The 23,142-nt window shown below is 41.0% G+C and overlaps 1 protein-coding gene across 1 annotated transcript in view; it reads left to right on the top strand.

Moving 5' to 3' along the window:
• Positions 1–18,419, top strand: part of EFNB3 (ephrin B3) — an 85,574-nt gene extending 67,155 nt beyond the window's left edge. The window contains exons 4-5 of the mRNA XM_063449711.1: positions 12,811–12,909; positions 14,753–18,419. Of these exons, the coding sequence (XP_063305781.1) occupies positions 12,811–12,909; positions 14,753–15,141 (488 nt within the window). The 3' untranslated portion in view covers positions 15,142–18,419. The remainder of the gene's footprint in view (positions 1–12,810; positions 12,910–14,752) is intronic.
• Positions 18,420–23,142: the final 4,723 nt, after the last annotated feature.

Genomic DNA, 23,142 nt, shown 5'->3' on the forward strand with positions numbered 1-23,142 from the left:
TACAGTGATAAATACAGAGGCACACACATACAGGTACATGGATACAGTGATAAATATAGAGACACACACATACAGGTACATGGACACAGTGATAAATAAAGAGGCACACACATACAGGTACATGGATACAGTGATAAATATAGAGACACACACATACAGGTACATGGATACAGTGATAAATATAGAGACACACACATACAGGTACATGGATACAGTGATAAATATAGAGACACACACATACAGGTACATGGATACAGTGATAAATATAGAGACACACACATACAGGTACATGGATACAGTGATAAATATAGAGACACACACATACAGGTACATGGATACAGTGATACATATAGAGACACACACATACAGGTACATGGATACAGTGATAAATACAGAGGCACACACATACAGGTACATGGATACAGTGATACATATAGAGACACACACATACAGGTACATGGATACAGTGATAAATATAGAGACACACACATACAGGTACATGGATACAGTGATAAATACAGAGACACACACATACAGGTACATGGATACAGTGATAAATATAGAGACACACACATACAGGTACATGGATACAGTGATAAATATAGAGACACACACATACAGGTACATGGATACAGTGATACATATAGAGACACACACATACAGTTACATGGATACAGTGATAAATATAGAGACACACACATACAGGTACATGGATACAGTGATAAATATAGAGACACACACACATACAGGTACATGGATACAGTGATAAATACAGAGACACACACATACAGGTACATGGATACAGTGATAAATACAGAGGCACACACATACAGGTACATGGATACAGTGATAAATAGAGAGACACACACATACAGGTACATGGATACAGTGATAAATATAGAGACACACACATACAGGTACATGGACACAGTGATAAATTAAGAGACACACACATACATGTACATGGATACAGTGATAAATATATAGACACACACATACAGGTACATGGATACAGTGATAAATATAGAGACACACACATACAGGTACATGGATACAGTGATAAATATAGAGACACACACATACAGGTACATGGATACAGTGATAAATATAGAGACACACACATACAGGTACATGGATACAGTGATAAATACAGAGGCACACACATACAGGTACATGGATACAGTGATAAATATAGAGACACACACATACAGGTACATGGATACAGTGATAAATATAGAGACACACACATACAGTTACATGGATACAGTGATAAATATAGAGACACACACATACAGGTACATGGATACAGTGATAAATATAGAGACACACACATACAGTTACATGGATACAGTGATAAATATAGAGACACACACATACAGGTACATGGATACAGTGATAAATATAGAGACACACACATACATGTACATGGATACAGTGATAAATATAGAGACACACACATACAGGTACATGGATACAGTGATAAATATAGAGACACACACATACAGGTACATGGATACAGTGATAAATATAGAGACACACACATACAGGTACATGGATACAGTGATAAATATAGAGACACACACATACAGGTACATGGAAACAGTGATAAATACAGAGGCACACACATACAGGTACATGGATACAGTGATAAATATAGAGACACACACATACAGGTACATGGATACAGTGATAAATATAGAGGCACACACATACAGGTACATGGATACAGTGATAAATATAGAGACACACACATACAGGTACATGGATACAGTGATACATATAGAGACACACACATACAGGTACATGGATACAGTGATAAATATAGAGACACACACACATACAGGTACATGGATACAGTGATAAATACAGAGACACACACATACAGGTACATGGATACAGTGATAAATACAGAGGCACACACATACAGGTACATGGATACAGTGATAAATATAGAGACACACACATACAGGTACATGGCTACAGTGATAAATATAGAGACACACACATACAGGTACATGGACACAGTGATAAATACAGAGGCACACACATACAGGTACATGGATACAGTGATAAATATAGAGACACACACATACAGGTACATGGATACAGTGATAAATATAGAGACACACACATACAGGTACATGGATACAGTGATAAATATAGAGACACACACATACAGGTACATGGATACAGTGATAAATATAGAGACACACACATACAGGTACATGGATACAGTGATAAATATAGAGACACACACATACAGGTACATGGATACAGTGATAAATACAGAGGCACACACATACAGGTACATGGATACAGTGATAAATATAGAGACACACACATACAGGTACATGGATACAGTGATAAATACAGAGGCACACACATACAGGTACATGGATACAGTGATAAATATAGAGACACACACATACAGGTACATGGATACAGTGATAAATACAGAGACACACACATACAGGTACATGGATACAGTGATAAATATAGAGACACACACATACAGGTACATGGATACAGTGATACATATAGAGACACACACATACAGGTACATGGATACAGTGATAAATATAGAGACACACACATACAGGTACTTGGATACAGTGATAAATATAGAGACACACACACATACAGGTACATGGATACAGTGATAAATACAGAGACACACACATACAGGTACATGGATACAGTGATAAATACAGAGGCACACACATACAGGTACATGGATACAGTGATAAATAGAGAGACACACACATACAGGTACATGGATACAGTGATAAATATAGAGACACACACATACAGGTACATGGACACAGTGATAAATACAGAGGCACACACATACAGGTACATGGATACAGTGATAAATATAGAGACACACACATACAGGTACATGGATACAGTGATAAATATAGAGACACACACATACATGTACATGGATACAGTGATAAATATAGAGACACACACATACAGGTACATGGATACAGTGATAAATATAGAGACACACACATACAGGTACATGGATACAGTGATACATATAGAGACACACACATACAGTTACATGGATACAGTGATAAATATAGAGACACACACATACAGGTACATGGATACAGTGATAAATATAGAGACACACACACATACAGGTACATGGATACAGTGATAAATACAGAGACACACACATACAGGTACATGGATACAGTGATAAATACAGAGGCACACACATACAGGTACATGGATACAGTGATAAATAGAGAGACACACACATACAGGTACATGGATACAGTGATAAATATAGAGACACACACATACAGGTACATGGACACAGTGATAAATTAAGAGACACACATATACATGTACATGGATACAGTGATAAATATAGAGACACACACATACAGGTACATGGATACAGTGATAAATATAGAGACACACACATACAGGTACATGGATACAGTGATAAATATAGAGACACACACATACAGGTACATGGATACAGTGATAAATATAGAGACACACACATACAGGTACATGGATACAGTGATAAATACAGAGGCACACACATACAGGTACATGGATACAGTGATAAATATAGAGACACACACATACAGGTACATGGATACAGTGATAAATATAGAGACACACACATACAGTTACATGGATACAGTGATAAATATAGAGACACACACATACAGGTACATGGATACAGTGATAAATATAGAGACACACACATACAGTTACATGGATACAGTGATAAATATAGAGACACACACATACAGGTACATGGATACAGTGATAAATATAGAGACACACACATACATGTACATGGATACAGTGATAAATATAGAGACACACACATACAGGTACATGGATACAGTGATAAATATAGAGACACACACATACAGGTACATGGATACAGTGATAAATATAGAGACACACACATACAGGTACATGGATACAGTGATAAATATAGAGACACACACATACAGGTACATGGATACAGTGATAAATACAGAGGCACACACATACAGGTACATGGATACAGTGATAAATATAGAGACACACACATACAGGTACATGGATACAGTGATAAATATAGAGGCACACACATACAGGTACATGGATACAGTGATAAATATAGAGACACACACATACAGGTACATGGATACAGTGATACATATAGAGACACACACATACAGGTACATGGATACAGTGATAAATATAGAGACACACACACATACAGGTACATGGATACAGTGATAAATACAGAGACACACACATACAGGTACATGGATACAGTGATGAATACAGAGGCACACACATACAGGTACATGGATACAGTGATAAATATAGAGACACACACATACAGGTACATGGATACAGTGATAAATATAGAGACACACACATACAGGTACATGGCTACAGTGATAAATATAGAGACACACACATACAGGTACATGGACACAGTGATAAATACAGAGGCACACACATACAGGTACATGGATACAGTGATAAATATAGAGACACACACATACAGGTACATGGATACAGTGATAAATATAGAGACACACACATACAGGTACATGGATACAGTGATAAATATAGAGACACACACATACAGGTACATGGATACAGTGATAAATATAGAGACACACACATACAGGTACATGGATACAGTGATAAATATAGAGACACACACATACAGGTACATGGATACAGTGATAAATACAGAGGCACACACATACAGGTACATGGATACAGTGATAAATATAGAGACACACACATACAGGTACATGGATACAGTGATAAATACAGAGGCACACACATACAGGTACATGGATACAGTGATAAATATAGAGACACACACATACAGGTACATGGATACAGTGATAAATACAGAGACACACACATACAGGTACATGGATACAGTGATAAATATAGAGACACACACATGCAGGTACATGGATACAGTGATACATATAGAGACACACACATACAGGTACATGGATACAGTGATAAATATAGAGACACACACATACAGGTACTTGGATACAGTGATAAATATAGAGACACACACACATACAGGTACATGGATACAGTGATAAATACAGAGACACACACATACAGGTACATGGATACAGTGATAAATACAGAGGCACACACATACAGGTACATGGATACAGTGATAAATAGAGAGACACACACATACAGGTACATGGATACAGTGATAAATATAGAGACACACACATACAGGTACATGGACACAGTGATAAATACAGAGGCACACACATACAGGTACATGGATACAGTGATAAATATAGAGACACACACATACAGGTACATGGATACAGTGATAAATATAGAGACACACACATACATGTACATGGATACAGTGATAAATATAGAGACACACACATACAGGTACATGGATACAGTGATAAATATAGAGACACACACATACAGGTACATGGATACAGTGATAAATATAGAGACACACACATACAGGTACATGGATACAGTGATAAATATAGAGACACACACATACAGGTACATGGATACAGTGATAAATACAGAGGCACACACATACAGGTACATGGATACAGTGATAAATATAGAGACACACACATACAGGTACATGGATACAGTGATACATATAGAGACACACACATACAGGTACATGGATACAGTGATAAATATAGAGACACACACACATACAGGTACATGGATACAGTGATAAATACAGAGACACACACATACAGGTACATGGATACAGTGATAAATATAGAGACACACACATACAGGTACATGGATACAGTGATAAATAGAGAGACACACACATACAGGTACATGGCTACAGTGATAAATATAGAGACACACACATACAGGTACATGGACACAGTGATAAATACAGAGGCACACACATACAGGTACATGGATACAGTGATAAATATAGAGACACACACACATACAGGTACATGGATACAGTGATAAATATAGAGACACACACATACAGGTACATGGATACAGTGATAAATATAGAGACACACACATACAGGTACATGGATACAGTGATAAATATAGAGACACACACATACAGGTACATGGATACAGTGATAAATACAGAGGCACACACATACAGGTACATGGATACAGTGATAAATATAGAGACACACACATACAGGTACATGGATACAGTGATAAATATAGAGACACACACATACAGGTACATGGATACAGTGATAAATATAGAGACACACACATACAGGTACATGGATACAGTGATAAATATAGAGACACACACATACAGGTACATGGATACAGTGATAAATATAGAGACACACACATACAGGTACATGGATACAGTGATAAATACAGAGGCACACATATACAGGTACATGGATATAGAAATAAATGCATACAGATTTATACACACATTTACACTGATTTTGACATACACATGCACATCATGAATCATACATGTATTCACACCAACATGTATATTCTTTACATGCACCGACACGTGCTGTGGTATCATTGACATGTTACAGCGCTCGAGTTATCCTAAACAAAGTAAATATTCATTAGAAAAGTTACTTTAATGAATAAAAACATATTTGAAGTGAGATCTCCTATTATGTGCAGGTGAAAATGATTGGGTTAGTCTGAATGGCTGGGGCAGCCTAGTGGCTCACACAGTAGGTGTACACATACTGATTTAGCATTGGCTAACAGATGTCAGAAGGAGGGGGCTAGCAAGGAGCCAGGGACCCTGTTTTCCCCTGGGTCACATGGCTACAAGACGGCATCATCAAAATCCACCTGCTGATTAGCCCCTTAAGGACCAAACTTCTGGAATAAAAGGGAATCATGACATGTCATGTCTCCTTAAGGGGTTAAACGCATGGTCTTGTTAATTCAGTCTCTCTAACACTGTTGCATGTTCCCTTTCTTCTACACTCACTACACCCACCTGTTCTCTGTCCCAGAATGTATAACAGGAGATTCTGCCTGCTAATAAGAAGGTTAGGAGACGAGAGGACCAGCTAGTGCTAGGGGACAGTCCTTAGAAAGCGTAGAGCGAGAACATCATTGGACATTTATATCAAGCTCAGGGTGCTGTCTGCACAATATTGACGTGCATCCATCTAATTCTTCAGGCAGACACGCCCCCTTTTGGGGCATGTTCGGCCCTTTGGGTCCTGGTTACGTGATTCACATCAGTGGACCATCCTTTTGCCCTGCCCACTGAAATACTGCTTCATCAGACACTGCTGTTAAGGGGTATGGATTTACTTAAAATATGAACGCGAGAGATTGTATGTTTTTTCTTATAGCGGCATCCTATGAGTTTCCCTCCAGCACCATCTCCATCAGATACCTGTCGCTTGGGAGGTATAACTGTTTTAGTGTTTTCTGTCGATGAGATTCTGTAATTAGGCCCATCATAACTGTCAGTACCAGGCCCGATGGGCTCTTAATCCGGCCCTGCTAATGGGGACAAGCAAATGGTGGCCGCCTAGGTTTGCTCTGAAAGCAAGGACAGGTGTACTGGACTGTTTAATGACGTAGTACTGAGCAGAGAGAACGTAGGGATTGTACAGGGCTCCGTATTCTATGGTTAAACATTAAATATTTGTGTTTTCATAATTCTAATGCAGTGCATTGAACAAGGGACAGTCGGCACAGCTGGGGTTGTCCCCTGAATGCCAGTGCCATGTACACTTGCATACAGCGATACCGTATCACATTCAACTCCATTAGTGAAAACTGCTGTGTTGCCATGGTGATGTTGTAATTTCGTGAATCAACATCGGAGGATTTTGTATAAAAAAAATTTCCTGAGAAAAGTGGTGGAATGGCGACACAATTAGTGTCAGCGTTTATGTATAAAAGGATTCTCGCCACAAATATGCCCTTCTGCGCCAGTTGCGGCAAAATAGAAAAGCAATCTAATTATGATGTCATTATTATATTGCAGATTGTGTATAAAGATAGTCACACAGACCATTTATCTGCACAGTAAAAAAAAGGCTAATCATTGAGAGAACATTCTGGAAAATTCGCCCCATTTTGCTCTGTTGTGTGAAACCCATTGAGAAACCTCAATTCATTTCGTACAGACGCAAATTTAAACATACGACCATATAGATTAGGTGCTGTGTTATAGAATAGAACATTATTTATAAATATTATTATTATTATTTAGAAAGCGCCAACAAATTCCGTAGCGCTGTACAATAGGTGGACAGACAAGTATGTGTAACAAGACGAGTTGGACGCACAGGAACAGAGAGTGTAGAGGGCCCTTATCAAACCATCTTAAATTCTAGAGGCAGTGGGGTAAATGGTAGAGACACAAGTGGGAATGGTAGGATGTATTTCATGTATGGGAACAGTAGGTTACTAGAATAGCTTACAATGAAGGCTTAGTATTTGAGGATGACACAGTTCTAGGAGAGGGAGTAAGGTGGGTTACCAAAGTGCGGGTAGGAAAAGCTATTAACAATTTAATTACATAGTTACATAGGCTGAAAAGAGACATGTGTCCATCAAGTTCAGCCTTCCCCACATTTGTTTTTTGCTGTTGATCCAAAAGAAGGCAAAAAAAAACAGTTTGAAGCACTTCCAATTTTGCAACAAACTAGGAAAAAAAAATCCCTCTTGACCCCAGCATGGCAGTCAGATTAATCATTGGATCAAGCAGCTATTACCCTACATTGAAATATTATATCCTGTTTTTGCAAGTATGCATCTAGTAGCTGTTTGGACATCTGTATGGACTCTGATAAAACCACTTCTCCAGGCAGAGAATTCCACATCCTTATTGTTCTTACAGTAAAAAAAAAAAAAACCTTTCCTTTGCCTTAGACGAAATCTTCTTTCTTCCAGTCTAAACGCATGGCCTTGTGTCCTATGTAATGTCCCGTTTGTAAATAGATTTCCACACGATGGTTTGCATTGGCCACAAAAATATTTGTATAATTTTATCATATGCCCTCTGAGGCGATGTTTTTACAAAGAGCATTCCTAAAGAAGTGAGGTTTTTAATAATCGTTTGAAGGAATGGAGACTGGGTGAGAGTCTAGTGGAGCAGGGAAGGGACGTTCCCACAGGAACGGTGCGGCCCTAGAGATGTTTCGAAGGTGAGTGTCAGAGATAGGAGTACAAACATGTAGGCCTTTGGCAGAGCGTAGGGGCCTAGATGGACATACTTGTGTACTAGGGATGATAGGTAGGAGCTGAGTTATGTAGAGATTTGTAAACAAGTACCAGAATTCTATATTGAGCTCAATATCTTACAGGAAACCAGTGTAGGAACTGACAGAGGGAGTGTGGTGGTAGATGAGGGCAGACAGGAGGATGAGCCTCACCGCCATTATAGACTGTAACGGGACAGTGAGAAGTGGATTAGTAGCCTTGCAGTAGTCAAGGCAGGAGATGATAGCAAGATGTCAAGAGAGGACAGATAGATTTGCGTGTCATCCGCATAGAAGTGATATTGGAAGCCAACAGAGCTGATGCTTTTACCACTTTTACCACTGGTGGATCAACAGCAAAAACATATGTGAGGAAGGCTGAACTTGATGGACGCAAGTCTCATTTCAGCTATGTAACTATGTTGCATTGTAACTTCAGCTGCTTCAGAGCGAATGAAAAACCCCTTGCAAAGGGAGCTTGGAAGTAGTTTGACCACGTTCAATAGCATTTTGCTATTATTGTATTGATTACGCGATTCCATTAATAATTACAAAGGAATCCCATATCATAGACAGAGGAAAACAACGTGGAGTCACCCAGGTATTAGGATCTGGTGGAAGGAAGTAAACGTTATAAATATAAATAAATACAAATCTCAAAGTGGGTGTAATTTTAAAATTCCAAGGGACATAAGCGAAGGCAAATTGAAAGGAAAAAACAAAAACGACAGTGGCACTTTAAAACTATTTAACTGTGTCTGGTACCTACCTACAGACACCAGGGAGTAAATTGAATCCATATATTTGTAAAAAGTAATATTTGGTCAATTTCTGTCCCAGTACTGAAGAAATAAAGCTTAATATCTCCGTTTTGGAATGTGGTAGACTCTTCAGATAAAGAGCGTGTATATTTTGCAATTTTGGATCATAATATAAGCAATGCTATAATATATTTTATTTAGTTCTACGTTCCTCGTGTGTCTCGGATCCCTATCGGTGTGCCGTTTTATTTTCGAGGTTTATGCCTGTGGCAGATGATATCTGGATGTAAAGTGATATTATTGGAGTCAGTGGTAGTTAGTGTGAAAGTGCGGTTTCATTGACAGTTGATAAAACGATATGAAAGCTCTGTCTCGGTGTGTTTGATGTTATAGAGGAATTCTGGCAGTCGATGCTATGAGCGCACTCTGCTTGTGGCGGATGGGGCTTTGTTGAGATAAGTGATAATGGTAATGTGTTACGGGGGGGGGGGGGGGATTGGTTTCCGTGGCAGGCAGTTTGTGGTATCAGACCCCTGTGTATGTTGTAATGAGTTGTGTTTCTGGCAGTGAGATTGATTGGCGTTCTGCCTTATAAGAGAAATGTATAAATGTATGGCATGCTGTCTCGTGGTAACACGGACTCTCTGACAGTTCATGATGAACTGCTGCTCTGGTGGTGTCTGAGTTAGAGAGATCCTCTTGTTGAGAGTGCTGTTCTTGTTGCATTATCCATTATAAATACCCTATGTCTGTGACACACCATATTATGAGAGTCTCATTAGTCCATGGAAAGAGAGTTCTGTCTCACTGAAGGTCCATGTCAAACAGGGATGTCTCAGTGGTAGTTCATATTATCAGAGTCCTGCTGCAGTGATAGGCCATACCACCAGAGTGCTGCCTCCATGACATTCTCTATCCTTAGAGTGCAGCTCTGTATTTCATGCAATGCAAATACTGGCTTACTGGCTGTCCATGATGTGAGAGTGCTAGTTCAGCGGTAGTCCATGCTGTGATACTGCTAGTTCAGTGGTAGCCCATGCTATGAATGTGCTGGCTCAGTAGTAATCCATGCTGGCTCAGTGGTAGTCCATGCTGTAATACTGCTGGTTCAGTGGTAGCCCATGCTGTGATACTGCTAGTTCAGTGGAAGCCCATGCTGTGATACTGCTAGTTCAGTGGTAGCCCATGCTATGAATGTGCTGGCTCAGTAGTAGTCCATACTGTGATAATACTGACTCAGTGGTAGTCCATGCTGTGAGTGTGTTGGCTCAGTAGTAGTCCATGCTATGAATGTGCTGGTTCTGTGGTAGTCCATGCTGTGATAGTGCTAGTTATGTGGTAGTCCATGCTGTGATAGTGCTAATTCTGTGGTAGTCCATGCTGTGATAGTGCTAGTTATGTGGTAGTCAATGCTGTGATAGTGCTAGTTCTCTGGTAGTCCATATTGTGATAGTACTGGCTCTGTGGTAGTCCATGCTGTGATGGTACTGGCTCTGTGGTAGTCCATGCTGTGATGGTACTGGCTCTGTGGTAGTCCATGCTGTGATGGTACTGGCTCTGTGGTAGTCCATGCTGTGATAGTACTGGCTCTGTGGTAGTCCATGCTGTGATGGTACTGGCTCTGTGGTAGTCCATGCTGTGATAGTACTGGCTCTGTGGTAGTCCATGCTGTGATAGTACTGGCTCTGTGGTAGTCCATGCTGTGATGGTACTGGCTCTGTGGTAGTCCATGCTGTGATGGTACTGGCTCTGTGGTAGTCCATGCTGTGATAGTACTGGCTCTGTGGTAGTCCATGCTGTGATAGTACTGGCTCTGTGGTAGTCCATGCTGTGATAGTACTGGCTCTGTGGTAGTCCATGCTGTGATAGTACTGGCTCTGTGGTAGTCCATGCTGTGATAGTGCTAGTTCTCTGGTAGTCCATATTGTAATAGTACTGGCTTTGTGGTAGTACATGCTGTGATAGTGCTAGTTCTCTGGTAGTCCATATTGTAATAGTACTGGCTTTGTGGTAGTCCATGCTGTGATGGTACTGGCTCTGTGGTAGTCCATGCTGTGATAGTACTGGCTCTGTGGTAGTCCATGCTGTGATGGTACTGGCTCTGTGGTAGTCCATGCTGTGATAGTACTGGCTCTGTGGTAGTCCATGCTGTGATAGTACTGGCTCTGTGGTAGTCCATGCTGTGATGGTACTGGCTCTGTGGTAGTCCATGCTGTGATGGTACTGGCTCTGTGGTAGTCCATGCTGTGATAGTACTGGCTCTGTGGTAGTCCATGCTGTGATGGTACTGGCTCTGTGGTAGTCCATGCTGTGATGGTACTGGCTCTGTGGTAGTCCATGCTGTGATGGTACTGGCTCTGTGGTAGTCCATGCTGTGATGGTACTGGCTCTGTGGTAGTCCATGCTGTGATAGTACTGGCTCTGTGGTAGTCCATGCTGTGATAGTACTGGCTCTGTGGTAGTCCATGCTGTGATGGTACTGGCTCTGTGGTAGTCCATGCTGTGATAGTTCTCTGGTAGTCCATGCTGTGGTAGTCCATGCTGTGATGGTACTGGCTCTGTGGTAGTCCATGCTGTGATGGTACTGGCTCTGTGGTAGTCCATGCTGTGATGTTACTGGCTCTGTAGAAGTCCATGCTGTGATAGTACTGGCTCTGTGGTAGTCCATGCTGTGATAGTACTGGCTCTGTGGTAGTCCATGCTGTGATAGTTCTCTGGTAGTCCATGCTGTGGTAGTCCATGCTGTGATGGTAGTCCATGCTGTGCCTATCATGTCTGTGTGTACGGTTTAATTTTGAGACACATGCTTTGCACTATCCATTACAGAGTCTGAGTTTACTCTTATCTTACAGGTCCTGATGGTGGAACGCCACCCCGCAAACCGTCCTCTTCAGGAAAGGATGCTGGTCTCTCTCCGTCTGTGCCAAACCCTGACAACCCTAACCTAGGAGGTATGTCAACCCTGTATGTGACAATGGGGATCTTACTGGGGTACTGACAGCGGTAGTCTAGTAAGGACAGTGTGGGTCTGGCACTGGGGGTTTTCTGGATTTATTTGTGGCAGCTTGAAAGGGGGGGACAGTGAGGGTCTCGCAGTGATGGTGTCAGTGAGATTTCGCAGTGATGGGGTCAGTGAGGGTCTTGCAGGGATAGTGACAGTGAGGTCTCGCAGGGATGGTTACAGTTGAGGTCTTGCAGAGATGGGGACAGTGGGGGTCCCGCAAGAATAGGAAAAGTCTTGCATTTATATAACGAATGTGAGGTTTTGCAGAGATGGTGATAGTGAGGGTCTCATAGAGGGTCTCACAGGGATAGGGACAGCTCAGAGATGGGGACAGTGGGAGTCTCACAGAGATAGGGACAATCGGGGTCTCGCAGACATAGAGAAAGTGAGGGTATCACAGAGATAATGATAGCGAGGGCCTCACAGAGATAGAGACAGTGGGGGTCTCACAGAGATAGGGACAGTGAGGGTCTCACAGAGATTTGGACAGCAAGGATTTCAGAGATGATAGCGAGGGGCTTGCAGAGATAGGGACAGTGGGGGGCTCGCAGAGATAGGGACAGTGTGATCTTTCTCGAGCGGGTTCACTGCACAGATCTTGTTCTGTAGGGCTGATTACTAGCGGACCGCACTCAGCTGGGACAGGGATACACTGCAGAGTCAAGGAAAAAGAGACAGGCAGAGGAGGGTGTTTGAGGGGCTATGGCAGCGCTGCCTGCACACAACGCACGCCAGGGAGTTACACAGCTGTCAGTTTGAACGATACCCTTTCATAAACTCAGCAATTTGGACAGAAGGCAAAGCAGCAAGAGAGATGAAAAAAGCCTAGTTTGCCTGGTGTCTCCAAGACTGGGCTGCTCCCCCACCAGTTTCTCTCACTACCCCTGGCAACTCACTGATTTAATGCGCTCCGCCAATTAAAGTGCAGATTCCATCTTTTTAATTAGACTTAATTAAAGTTGTTTATTTTATTCTGGCTGACGGGACCAAAATACACACGAGGAGCAGCAAAGAATCTCAAACCTACCACAGAGTGCCTGTCTGTGTCACCGTGTCACCCTGCAGGGGGAGGGACAGACGCATAGCTCTTTCTGTCTGTGTCACTGTGTCACCCTGCAGGGGGAGGGACAGACTCATAGCTCCTTCTGTCTGTGTCACTGTGTCACCCTGCAGGGGGAGGGACAGACTCATAGCTCCTTCTGTCTGTGTCACTGTGTCACCCTGCAGGGGGAGGGACAGACGCATAGCTCCTTCTGTCTGTGTCACTGTGTCACCCTTCAGGGGGAGGGACAGACTCATAGCTCCTTCTGTCTGTGTCACCCTGCAGGAGGAGGGACAGACTCATAGCTCCTTCTGTCTGTGTCACCCTGCAGGGGGAGGGACAGACTCATAGCTCCTTCTGTCTGTGTCACACTGAAGGAGGAGGGACAGACTCATAGCTCCTTCTGTCTGTGTCACCCTGCAGGGGGAGGGACAGACTCATGGCTCCTTCTGTCTGTCACTGTGTCACCCTGCAGGGGGAGGGACAGAGTCATAGCTCCTTCTGTCTGTGTCACTGTGTCACCCTGCAGGGGGAAGGACAGACTCATAGCTCCTTCTGTCTGTGTCACTGTATCACCCTGCAGGGGGAGGGACAGACTCATAGCTCCTTCTGTCTGTGTCACCCTGCAGGGCAATTTTGTAGTTCCTTCATGGTACACATACATAAGAAAAATGTGTGGTAGACACTATTGTTTATCTATTATGTATATATATATATATATAAAATCACTGCATTTTTTTTTTTCCAGGAGAAACATCTGGTAATGCAACTAAAACTGGTGAAAACGGTCCCCTTCCGAACTCCCATGTTCCTCTTGTAGCAGGAGCGGCTGGTGGGGCCGTTCTCCTACTGCTGGTCTTTGGAGTGGTTGGATGGGCTTGCCACCGACGTCGACAAGCAAAACACAGTGACACCCGGCACCCTCCTCTTTCCTTAGGTTCGTTAACATCACCAAAGCGGGGAGGAGGTAACAACAATGGTCACGAACCCAGCGACATCATTATGCCTCTTCGACCGTCAGAAGGGGGTGCCTTTTGTCCTCACTATGAGAAGGTCAGTGGAGACTACGGACACCCTGTATATATTGTGCAGGACATGGCTAGCCAAAGCCCCGCCAATATCTACTACAAAGTATGAAAAGAGCCACCACCTTCTGTTCTTCTTGTAGCGTTTTATTTTTTTTTGGTAAGGGTTGCGGGCTTATTGTAGGATGTATTTTGGATTTGGTGGAGGAAAAATTACCATTAAATGTGAAGAGGATAGAGGGTTGCTTATTCAACCCACCAGTTTTTGCATTTCCCCTCTGCGCAACCTCCACAGCATTTTTAGTCGTGAGGTGTGTCCGTTAATGTTTTCAGAGGCAACAGACATGCTTAAGACAGTCAAGCTGTGGTCATCTATATCTTCTTCTTGAAATGGAAGATGAGCATTCAGCATCATGAAGGGATTGGGTTAGATGGTGGCTGGACTGGACGGATAAGCTGAGCCAGCTACCATATTCTATGTCAAACCTCACGGTTTGTAGAACGTTTTGGAGGATGAAGAGAAAATATTTGTGCCCAAGAGACTGAAAATAGCCATTTCAAATTCATACAAGAAGATGTCTGGTTTGTTATTGCTGGTATTGGTGTCACGTGTTGACGTGACGAAGAGGGGCCAGCTACCGTTGAACAAAATAGCAGCTTCTGTTGTCCTCAACAATTTTTGTATCTCCAGCCCAACGCCTTAAATTGTGACATGTGCCATCTTTGCTCCCTTTTCTCCCGAAGTTTGCACAAATGTTTTAGGGCCAATCCTCTTTGAAATGTCCCACACGTTATGAAATAATGACCTTATTCGTGTTTAGACCCCGTGTGCCTTTTAAATACAGGCAAGATAACACCTTCCCTTGTAACTGTTTCTTTGTTCCGAGAGAGTTAAAAATCCTGAGATAATATGGCCTCTGAAGTCCTTTTATATTTGTGTTTCTCTAAGAGCGAAATTGAAAACAATATAACCGGAGTGAGGCGAAAAGAAATAAGACGCTCACAGATACACGCTCCCACTGTGTCCGCGCGCTGGGACATGTTGAAATATGGCACCTCGGCTGGGGGCACAGGGAGAGGAAAACGGGGGAATGAACAGAAAACGGAGCGTAATTAAGATAGGCCTCGTATCCATGACGACAGATCGGGCCTACTTGCTCTTGAGCTTCTCTCCCCCCTTTTCCTCCCCATGTCTGCTTCTCTCTCTCCTCGCCGTGGCATTAAAGTGTCGGTCGCCAGGGAGACAGATAGCGAAAATGAGCGATAAAAAAGGGGGAGATGTAGTTTTACGGCTCAGTGTTAGAGAGATATTTGAAGATGTCAGCTGCACAAGTAAATACACTTGATAAAGGATGGGCCGTGCAGGGCGGGAGGTCCATTTTTAAGCCTGACGACGGTCTCTAGCCCCCACTTTCAAATGAAATCACAGCCTGTGAAAATGAACCAAACCTTAGCTCCCACGCCAACCTGAGAACCTGCAGGACAATTGTTAAAACATATTAAAATCTATGAGGCAACGCTGTACTTAGCTTGAGTATTTCGATTTTTGAGGCTCGTGTTTGTGTGGGAGAGAAAGGGCTACGTTTGGTTCTGGGTTTGATATTGGCTTCATAGGCCTTGCCAACACGTTGATTAAGTTTTTACACCAAATTCCTCTTAATTTGATGTCTCTATCTATGTGTCAAAATAATTCATTGTCTACAGCCTGTATACAAAAAAAAACAAAAAACAAGTAACTACATTGTAATGTACACCTGTCCCGTGATTTAAAATGCTACAAAATATAAGATACGGACTGAAATATTTTTCATAAATTTCGTCGTAGTACTCGGACCACCCTCCCACCTTATGGCGAGCAGTTGTTTAACCCTCCAAGTGACATCTGCTGTTTTTGAGTTTATTGTGTCCTCAGGAGGCTAAAAATTAAAACACAAACACCGTATTTTTGTTTTTGCCACGACAATAGTATGTGATGTCATGAATGTGCTAAATCACCACAAAAGAGACCAAAACAAATTGTCAAAATGACGCAAATAGAAAAAAAATGACTGCGTTAATTATATAATTAATTGTATTTTATTTTCATTTATGATGACTGGCAGACGCTGCAGCTAAGGATTATGGGAAGAAATTAGCAAAATAATAGCACACATTATTACATTTGAATAGGGAATGCCCTAAAAATTACAGCCCTGCATAATTATATTTTACTTTGTTTAAACCAATGGCATCTCATATATTTATATTGTGCTCGTTCACACGTAGATATGGTACGGAAAATATAAGGAAAATTTTAAATCATGCCGAAAATCATGTAATATGTGAAAATGTAGAGAAAAAAGAAAAATTCTTAACTTTTTACATCATTTTCATATTTAGAGCTTTATTTTTTTTTTTTATTATAAACTGTGTCTAAGCGCATTATTAATTTTAGTCACATTATCGTTAAAAATAGGTGGGAAATCTTGTTGACAGTGGGGGTAGCAAATAAGCGTGCAATTTAAACTTTGTATATTATTTCATTCTTACTATTTTAGAATAATGTGGGGAAAAAAAACATTATACAACCACCTTAAACTGCGCAAGATTTATATTTTGCTCCTGCCGCTGCTGTTTAACAGAATGCAAAGGGAACGTTTTACTATAAATTAAGGAAACCAACGTGTCGCCCTTGGGAGATTACTTTGCTGGGTATAGCTAAAATAGTCGGTGTTGATTAACGATGACATTAACGTTGATGCACGTTATTCATTCGAAAGTATATTTTGCAATTCCAGATAGCTTTCCCCTCAAATCTTCACAAACTAAAAATACACATTTTTTTTTTTATATATATTGTTTTGACCGTAACAAGAGAATTTAGTTTTTCTTCATCTTGAGAGAAGCCTTTATGACAGTGGAGTAGCCTGTGCCTCAAACTTTTTTGGGCTTTTACCTCCCTTAAAAAATAGATTTTTCTAGCTTTTCCCTCAGGCTTTCATGGTACCGAGTAGGCCTCAGTTCAGTAGTAACCTAGAGATAAATACCCTTATGCCTTAACTTCCACACAAGCCAAACAATTAAAACATGAACATTAAAAAAATAAAAAATAACGCTACAATACTTGCTCAGGTTTTTATGCAAGATTAACATCTGTTTGCTCAAGGCTTCACGTGCATGCTGACCTATTTCTCCTACCAGCCCCAAAAATGATCGCCCTCAGACGAAGTTTCATTACGTCATTTTCAGTGGATTTGGAAATGTGGTTAGATGTCGGATTTATTCATTAAAATTGAACCAAGTGTTTTTATCATTCCTAATAAAATAACAAATTTTTAAAAAATAAAAAAATAAATATGTATTGTTGCCTTTTTGAAATCCTCCCCCTCCCCCCATGGTGTCTCAAAAATAAAAAAATCTGTAAATATTTTACATTTTTTGTAGATTTTTTGATTTTTTTAAACAAACTAGTCTTTTTGTAAGATTTTAATTTAGAAGGGGGATTATTTTTAAACATGAAAAAAAAAAGCCAGTGATAGAAATAATTTATGAACTAATTAGAATATTGTTAGCGCCTTTGAAATGTAATTAGCACATCTACCCTTTTTTCCAAAGGGATTTTTTTTTTGCTTCTTTGTGGAAAAAAAACAAAAAACAAATTAAAAGTTTTATAAAAATAATATTTTGTGGTCTTCATTTCTTGAGAACTATGTACTAAAATATGTTTGTATGGCAAATAAAAAGTTATGATTTCATTATTTGATATCTGTAAAGAACGGGCATATTCTGCAGCCCTGTACAATGGGGAGAAAAATGCATGTGATGTATGACAAATAAATATAAGCATAAACGACAAGATTATGTGGTCAGCTTAAACTAAATTTCCCCTTTATTTGTGGGTTTTTATGTAGCGATCAGAGCATTGTAAAAGGACCACAGGGAAACGACTGACCCAAGAGGTGACCAAAGATTGGCTAAGTATGGTAAGAGCCAATTTTCTACAATAGCTAACTACATGTTGATCATCCGTGACAGAATCGCTGGAGCATTGGCTTGTAAAGTACCCTGCCTCTATTTGCATATAGGAATTATATTTTAAAAACAAAATATGAGTTTTAGCTAAAACGTAACATTTCTAAAACAAGGTGCATATCAGGGGAGCAGGTCAATTCATTTCAAAGTTAGGTATATGACTATAGGCTCTATTTACTCAATACTGAACTTGCTATCGCCGCTACAGTTACCGGTAATTTAATATGAAATCGATTCTCCTGCTTTCTGTTGTCAAAATTCCTCATAGTTCACTGTATTCACTAACAAATGAATGCTAACTTAACTGAGCCGCTTAGATCTCTATTTTTAAATAGATCTCATTGCAGTAAAATTTATTCGGGAAAAGCTCAAATTGCAGCTAAATTGTAACTGTAATTTACTGCTACAATTGTTTTTTGTAGCAGTAAAAGTAGGATTTAGGTTTGGGGTGTTTTTATGGGGTCAGGTGGGTGTTGGGGCACATTAGAGTGATTTGGAATTAGGGGGCTTAGAGTTGTAGGTGTAATGTCCCTGGTCTGTATCAGAGGACTTGGAAAAAACGAATGAGGGCAATTCGGTTGCAATCGGGCTGTTTGTGAATAGGCAAATCACCCATGTTATATCGAGATTCCACTGATTCCCGCAGACAGCTGGAGTGTAGTCAAATGGAAGTAGACATTTGGTCGAAATAATTGAATTTGTCCTTTATAAATAGCTAAATGGGTTGAAACTGTTGAATTGGGACAATAATATAGCATTCAGCTGCTGTTTGGCGTCTACTGAATAGACCATTCTCTTTGTCCCCAGATGGTCAAAAAAATGGTACAAGTTCTTCAAAGGCAAATTCCTGTAGATGTGTTACTTTCATCAATTTGCAACAAGCAAAATGCTAGTAGGTTCTAAAACAAGGTTCCAAAATAACACACAAATATTATTTAACTTTTTCCAAAGTAGCTCAAAATATAGTGCAGCAAAACAATGAGCTGGACCTGGCGAGGAAAACTAACAAAAACAATTTGACGTGTTCTATGCAAGAAACTGGCACCTAACCAGAGCTCTCCCTCTGTGCGTTGGTGGGAATGGACAGATTCCTTTAGCGGGTTGGCATCTGATCAGCAGTCAAGGAGGGTGCAGCTCTTCTGATTTGTCCTGGTTCCTGGAGGCTGCGGAAAATGGAATGGAATGGACGGGAGACTTCAGGTATATCAGCTAAAAGTGTTGTGTCTTGGGCAATGCTTAGGGCGAGAGGTTGTGATGTTCTGCTCTGCCCAATTCTGTTTGGCTGCTCTTGGTAGGCTATCCAGGTGTGGGTGTCCGCATCACAGGGGAAAAGTAGGCAGTTCACACTCCTCTAGAATTTGCTTTTCCTTTAATTAAAGTGGGGTCTAAGGGTGATGGTACCTATACACATTATGGCTTTTGTCGACCTGGACATCTTTCTGCAGATATCTCTGACTCCAAGGCTTAACAATATAGGCAAGAGGAAGCAGTATTTAGCTCTCGTCACTTTCATTTGAATGTCAGGTTTTTGCCCCAAATACGTGTCTACACCTGTCTGTTTTCTCTGCCTTTTAACTGAGGTCTATCCATTTCTTGTCCTATGAAAAGAGGAATGGAAAGAATTCTCCGCTGCTGACCTGCTCATATTTCCAGATACCATAAGATCTCACTTTGTATTTGAAATGCAGAGTGGGGATTTCTATACTCTGTGTCTTGTCTAGTAAGCTTACATGAAGGTGTCTCAAAATACGAACCCGATTGTATTCAACCGTAAAGGAGATGTGGTTAATAAATGACAGAATTAGGCTGTGGAGTTCTGTGTTATCAGCAGTAGGGTCCAATGTGGAGCAGAAAGAGCCACAATGATTCTAGATTTTCTTAACAGCCTCTTCCTAAGGTTAACGAGATTCATGCAGACACCACCTGCGGAGATGGAAAACACTCCTGGACAGGTAGGTAAGCTAGTATGTAGGCACTTGGAAGCTCTAACTTGGATATAGAGGCACTTTTAGAACACAGAAAATAATTATCAATCACTGCCTAATAATATATTGCAATATTATAAATGTTAGCATTTTAATATATTTTCCCCATTGTACAAGTATACAATGGGCTTATTTAACAATGAGCAGTTGGCAGACAGAAATAATGTGGACAGACACAAGAGGTGACGAAGGCTCTGCTCAAACAATCTAGGAGATTGTATATATTTAATTAAATGTAAGTGAGGCATGGAGCACTGGTTTAAAGACGTTAGAGGCTGTCATAGTATTGCCGCACGCCAACTATTTCTGAACCGTTATTACCTGCAAGCGAACTTTAATCTGGGAGAGTTTCTAAATCTGCAGAATGAGAGGATTTATTGTTTGGCTGGGCTAATATAAAGGGAGTCTGAATGTGTTTCTGTGCACAGTACCAATATAACCCATTCTGGGGGTCCTCGCTGTACTCGGAAATAGAACCCTCACTGGGCTTTATAGGCTGCCTCTTCACACTGAGAAACTGCCAATTCCTTCCAAGATGTTACTTGTCCAACCTGTCAATCTGCCTATTTACTGTGTCAATCTGCCCCGTACCCTGAGAATCTGCCCCGTAATCTGAGAACCTGCCTATTCACTGTGTCCATCTGCCCCGTACCCCGAGAACCTGCTTATTCACTGTGTCCATACACCGAGAACCTACCTATTCACTGTTTCAATCTGCCCTGTACCCCAAAAACCTGCCTATTCATTGTGTCATTCTGCCCCATACCCCAAAAACCTGCCTATTCATTGTGTCAATCTGACCCGTAGCCCGAGAACCTGCCTATTCACTGTGTCACTCTGCCCCATATCCTGAGAATCTGCCTGTTCACCCTGTCAAACTGCCCCATATCCTGGGAATCTGCTTATTCACACTGACAATATGCCTCTTACCCCAAGAAACTGCTTGTTCATATTGTCAATTTTCCCCTTACGCCCAGAATCAGCTTATTCACGGTGTCAGTCTTCCCCGTAGCCTTAGATTCTCCCAACTCACCCTGACAATCTGTCCCTTACCCCAAGAATCTGCCTATTTACATTGTCAATCTGCCCTGAGAATATGCCTATTCACACTGTCAATCTGCCCTGAGAAGCTGCCTATTCACACTGTCAATCTGCCCCTTACTCAGGAAATCTGTCTATTTAATATGACAGTCTGCACTTTCCCTGGCAATCTGCCTATTTACCTTGCAGTTTGCCCTGAAAATATACCTAGTCACCCTGATAATCTGCCTTTTCAACCTGACAGTCTACCCCTTACCTTGAGAATTTGCCTATTTCCCCTGACAATCTGTGCTTTAACCTTGTGGCTTTTCTGGTTTACTTTGAAGAACTGCCCCATTCGCTTGGAAACCCTTTAAGACCCCGATAATCTGTCCATTCTACCTGTGACACCAGGATCTCTCCATTTATCCCGATAATTTCATCTACTAAATCTTTATAATCTGTACAATATCCCTGAAAACCAATAATCTGTCCTCATCTTGGGAATCTGACCATTTTTCTTAAAAATCTCCTAAAATTGGAGAGAACCCTCCAGCCTCCAGTTGTAGCTTTGAAATGCCGTGAACATCTTTGCAATCTGGGCTGAATCAGACACCGTGCTGTAAAAGCCAGTATGGTGCTCGTTGTTTTTATTGGTTAATATCAACTTAATTCCAGTTTATCGAGGAGCATGATTAGTGCTATTTCTGTAAGACTTCATTAAGAGTCCGCTCCCCCTGGATCTAACACAAATAATTCAATTTTCTAGCACAATGCTCTGATAAGGGCTCTGAACGCAAGTAAACAGCAATCACGGGTGCTGCGATCTAAAAAAGCCTCCACTATTTAAACCCGAAATCTACACAGCAGCTGTCCAGAAAGCCAAAAAAAAGGGTCCTTTCCCTTTAAATAATAGCTAATAACATGGAGAGAACCAGTGCCGACTTCAAAATTCATAAAGGGAAATTTGCATTTGCAAAATAATAAAAGGTTTCTCCACATTCACAGCCGTTTTGGGAATCTGTGTATCTAGGGTTTTATGGAAGATGTCTTTTAAATAATTGTACAGGGAGGGAGACTGTCTGAGAACATGTGGA

Source organism: Pelobates fuscus, chromosome 3 (assembly GCF_036172605.1).
Source record: "Pelobates fuscus isolate aPelFus1 chromosome 3, aPelFus1.pri, whole genome shotgun sequence".
Lineage (NCBI taxonomy): Eukaryota > Metazoa > Chordata > Amphibia > Anura > Pelobatidae > Pelobates > Pelobates fuscus.